This window comes from Panicum virgatum, chromosome 7K (genome assembly GCF_016808335.1).
Source record: "Panicum virgatum strain AP13 chromosome 7K, P.virgatum_v5, whole genome shotgun sequence".
In the NCBI taxonomy this organism is placed as follows: Eukaryota; Viridiplantae; Streptophyta; class Magnoliopsida; order Poales; family Poaceae; genus Panicum; species Panicum virgatum.
Genome location: NC_053142.1, coordinates 32,314,365 through 32,318,379, shown reverse-complemented (window position 1 = coordinate 32,318,379; position 4,015 = coordinate 32,314,365). Strand labels below are relative to the sequence as shown.

General features: G+C 44.3%; 1 protein-coding gene across 2 annotated transcripts; it reads left to right on the top strand.

Moving 5' to 3' along the window:
* Positions 1 to 211: 211 nt before the first annotated feature.
* Positions 212 to 3,134, top strand: LOC120640995. Of its 2 annotated transcripts, XM_039916937.1 has the most exons (3): positions 212 to 508; positions 669 to 1,220; positions 1,317 to 3,134. In XM_039916937.1, the coding sequence occupies exon 3, from the start codon at positions 1,385 to 1,387 to the stop codon at positions 2,432 to 2,434; it is 1,050 nt and encodes a 349-aa protein (XP_039772871.1). In that variant the 5' UTR covers positions 212 to 508; positions 669 to 1,220; positions 1,317 to 1,384; the 3' UTR covers positions 2,435 to 3,134. The 2 variants fall into 2 exon arrangements, with proteins under 2 accessions (XP_039772871.1, XP_039772872.1); XM_039916938.1 differs by having other exon boundaries at positions 212 to 1,220.
* The last annotated feature ends 881 nt before the right edge of the window (positions 3,135 to 4,015 follow it).

Below are 4,015 nucleotides of genomic sequence, written 5' to 3'. Positions count from 1 at the left end.
CGTATCGGGTTAATTCGATTTAAAAATAAATTATTTAATTCGCGATACGCGTCCGATACTCGGCGATACGTCCATCCGATACGTTGGGCTGTAATATCTCATTTTGAAGCCCAGCTCAAGGTGAAGCCCATCAAAATATCAACACCGGCCCATCCAAAAACCTAGCTACTAAAACCCCCTCTCTACCTCACTCCGCACACCACATCCACACACCAGCGCTGCCGCCGTCGCTAGCTGCTCTGTGCTCTCTTCTGCGCTGCCGTGCTGCCGTCCGCCCATCCCAGTCCCTTGCGCCGGCGGCTGGGAGCGAGCGGCCAAGCACCTCCGCCTGGATCTGGATCTACAGCCGGCGCATCTCATCAACGGGGAACGTGCTGTTCGGGGACGGCCGGGACGAGGAAGGACAGCTCCGCGAGATCTTCGACGTGCTGGGCTACCCGGACGAGAGGACGTGGCCGTGGTTCTCGTCCACGCCGTTCGCCATCGAGTGGCTGCCGTTAGACTACAGGTAACTTGGGTTCATTTCGTTTGTTCGTTTCTTTTGCTGCTACTGCTAGTCTGCTAGCCTGCGATTGAGTTTTTTTCCCATGACTTGCATCTCGTTGTAGACCCTGTGCGAGAGGTAGATAAATGGATTTGAGTTGTTCATGTCTTGCATTTCGTTGTAGATAATACGTTACAAAGCATGGCTAGTTCAAGTGCAAGTGGAAGTTCAACTTCTCCTTCTCCATCACCTAATCCCAGTGCCCGTGCTGGTAGTGCACAAGTTGATCCCAATCCTTCTGATGAGAGATTGCGTAAAACTCCTCTGTGGAGGCATGTTAAATTACTTGAAAAGAATGCTTCTTCTGGAGGAAATGCAAAATCTCAGTGCTTGTATTGTGATCACATTATTCCTGGGAGTTACTTTAGAGTAAGAGCACATCTCATGAGGGAACCTGGTAAAGGCACATCAATTTGTGGTGCTGCCACACCAGAGATGGTGGACCAGTTCCGCAAGGAAGAAGAAGCAGCACGAGTTAGTGCTGATGGAAGCTCAAGGAGGAGTGTTCCCATGCCAGTGCAGCTCTCTGCCTGAGCATCATCCTCTGGATTGTTGCCGCCAACAGGATCTAAGGCATCATCAAAGAAGAAAAAACAATCTGGTATTTTGGAGAGTTTCCACATTGAACTCCGACAAATGGCTGATGCAATTATTGCAAGAATGTTCTACACATGAGGTTTGTTGTTGTATTATTTATTTTCTTATTCTCAAATTGCAATCTGGTATTTTTGATTCTTAGCTGCTAAAATAGTTTGTTTCTTTGGATTTGCAGGCGTTCCTTTCAACTTGGCAAGAAACCCAAACTATCGGGCTGCATTCAACTTTGTGGCAACACATGAAATGGGTGGGTATACCCCTCCTGGAATCAACAAGTTGAGAACAACTCTCCTGCAGCAAGAGAAGACTAATGTGGAGAAGCTGCTTGAACCCATCAAGAGCACCTGGTCCACAAAAGGGGTGACAATTGCAGCTGATGGTTGGACTGATTCTCAGAGAAGGCCCCTTTTGAACTTCATTGCTGTGACAGAGAGCGGTCCAATGTTCTTGAAATGTGAAAACACTGAAGGAAAGGCAAAGACCAAGGAGTACATTTCTGCCCTCTTGATTGAGGTTATTGAAAAGGTTGGATCAAAGAATGTAGTTCAGGTGGTCACTGACAATGCAGCAAATTGCAAAGCTGCTGGTTTGATTATTGAAGCAAAGTACAGCAACATCTTTTGGACTCCCTGTGTTGTCCACACTTTGAATTTGGCATTGAAAAATATTTGTGCTGCAAAGAATGATGAAGATGAAAATCCAGAACTTAAATGGATAAGTGATATTGCCGGGGATGCTCTCCAAATCAAGAATTTTATCATGAATCATGGCATGAGGGTGTCAATGTTCAATTCATTTAGTAACCTCAAGTTCCTAGCTATTGCAGACACAAGATTTGCATCTGTCATTGTTATGTTGAAGAGGTTTCTTCTTCTCAAGGACTCGCTTATACAGATGGTAATCAGTGATAAGTGGAGAACATATAGAGAAGATGATCAGGAAAAGACCAATTTTGTGAGACAGAAGGTGCTTGATGACTATTGGTGGGATCAAGTGAAATACATCATTGATTTCACTGATCCCATTTACTCAATGCTAAGGGCAGCAGATACTGAGAAGCCTTGTCTGCACTTAATTTATGAAATGTGGGACAGCATGATAGAGAAAGTAAAAACTGTTATTTACCGGAAAGAAGGGAAGGGGCCGCTGGATGAATCTGAGTTCTTCAATGTTGTCAATGACATTTTACAAGATCATTGGCTCAAAAGCAACACCCACTCCATTGTTTGGCACACTCTCTTAACCCTAGGTACTATAGTGAACAATGGCTTTCAGAAGACCCAAACCGTGTAGCCCCACATATGGATCCAGAAATTTCAGAAGAAAGGAACAATTGCCTTAGGAAGCTTTTTCCAGTTACAGAAGAGCTTAGGAGAGTTAAACAACAGTTCATTGATTACTCACTGAAAAGAGGCATCTTTAGTTTACCTGATTCAATTGATGACAAAGCTCATTTTGATCCACTGCAATGGTGGGGCATCTATGGGTCTAGGACCCCAGAGTTGAAAGAATTAGCTTTTAAGCTGCTTGGGCAGCCAGCTTCTTCTTCTTGCCGCGAGAGAAACTAGAGCACATACAATTTTATCCATAACTTGAGAAGAAACAAGCTCACACCTGAACGTGCTGAGGATTTAGTGTTTGTGCATAACAACTTACGTCTTCTTTCAAGGTGCAGTGATGAGTATCTCACAGGGCCAACACAAATGTGGGATGTTGGGGGAGATGGCTTTGAGACATTTGATGGTGTCGGTATTCTTCAAGCTGCTAATCTCACTTTGGATGAGCCGGAGTTTGAGGTTATGATTGCAGAAGATGATTGAACTTTAGCATGAAGAGATAGCCTGCATAATCCTTTGATTTGGCCTTGTGCCTTGTATCTCTATGTTATGTAGTACACTATGTGGTTGTGTTTGGCTGTTTGCCTCTCCATCTTGAACTACTTGCTATGACCTTGCCTATTATTTATCTTGCGTCATCAGGACTACTTGCTATATGTTTATTGAATATTCTATTATGTTTATTGAGAAAAATAGAAAATATTAATTTATATTTATATATTTGACGTATCGGCGTATCGTGGTTTTTGGAGATTTGCCGTATCGCCGTATCGGCGTACCCGTATCGCCGTACCAGTATCGCGTATCGGTGAAACATAGCTCAATACCATCCTAAAAATATATAAAGGCAGTAGTATGCGATCGGCGGCCTAAACAATGTAGGCCGGGTAGAAGCGGCGCAGTGGCGATGCTGTCGACGGAGCGCCGGCCAATGCAAGGCAGCGGTGACCGGGTGGAGCCGAGGTGACGCGGGGAAAAATGTTGAGTTAGCGAAATGCTTTGAAGTACAGACGTACGCTAATCCCCTGTTATTTTTTCCATCAGGAAGGATGTAGTTCTTCTGTTTGGATATGGAGAGTTGTTCAGAGTTTGCAGCATCGGTTGAGCTATTAGACATCTCATCAAATATATAACAATTAACAAGCATACGCTAACTCTAACATTTTCTGGATGTCATGATGCAACACAAATAACTAAATAAGAGATGATGGCATTACCAGGGACATGGATATGCGGCCATTACAGATGGAGTATGCATAGTGCCCAGCAAAGCACATAATTTGCATCAGTACGACATTCTTGTTCGGTCTTCAATCCCATAGTGTGATGCAAATGAAGGGAAACGGGTAGGCTACGCTAGCATCACTACCGCATATACCCAAGATACTTGCGAGTAGAAGATCATAGATCGTTACCACTAGACGCGCAGCGCAGCGGAAGAAGTCGAATCTCCCACGCACACTAGAATAACTGATGTAAGTATCTAATACCCATAGATCTCATGTGCGCCTCATGCTTTGGTTGTGGGAGAGGCTTC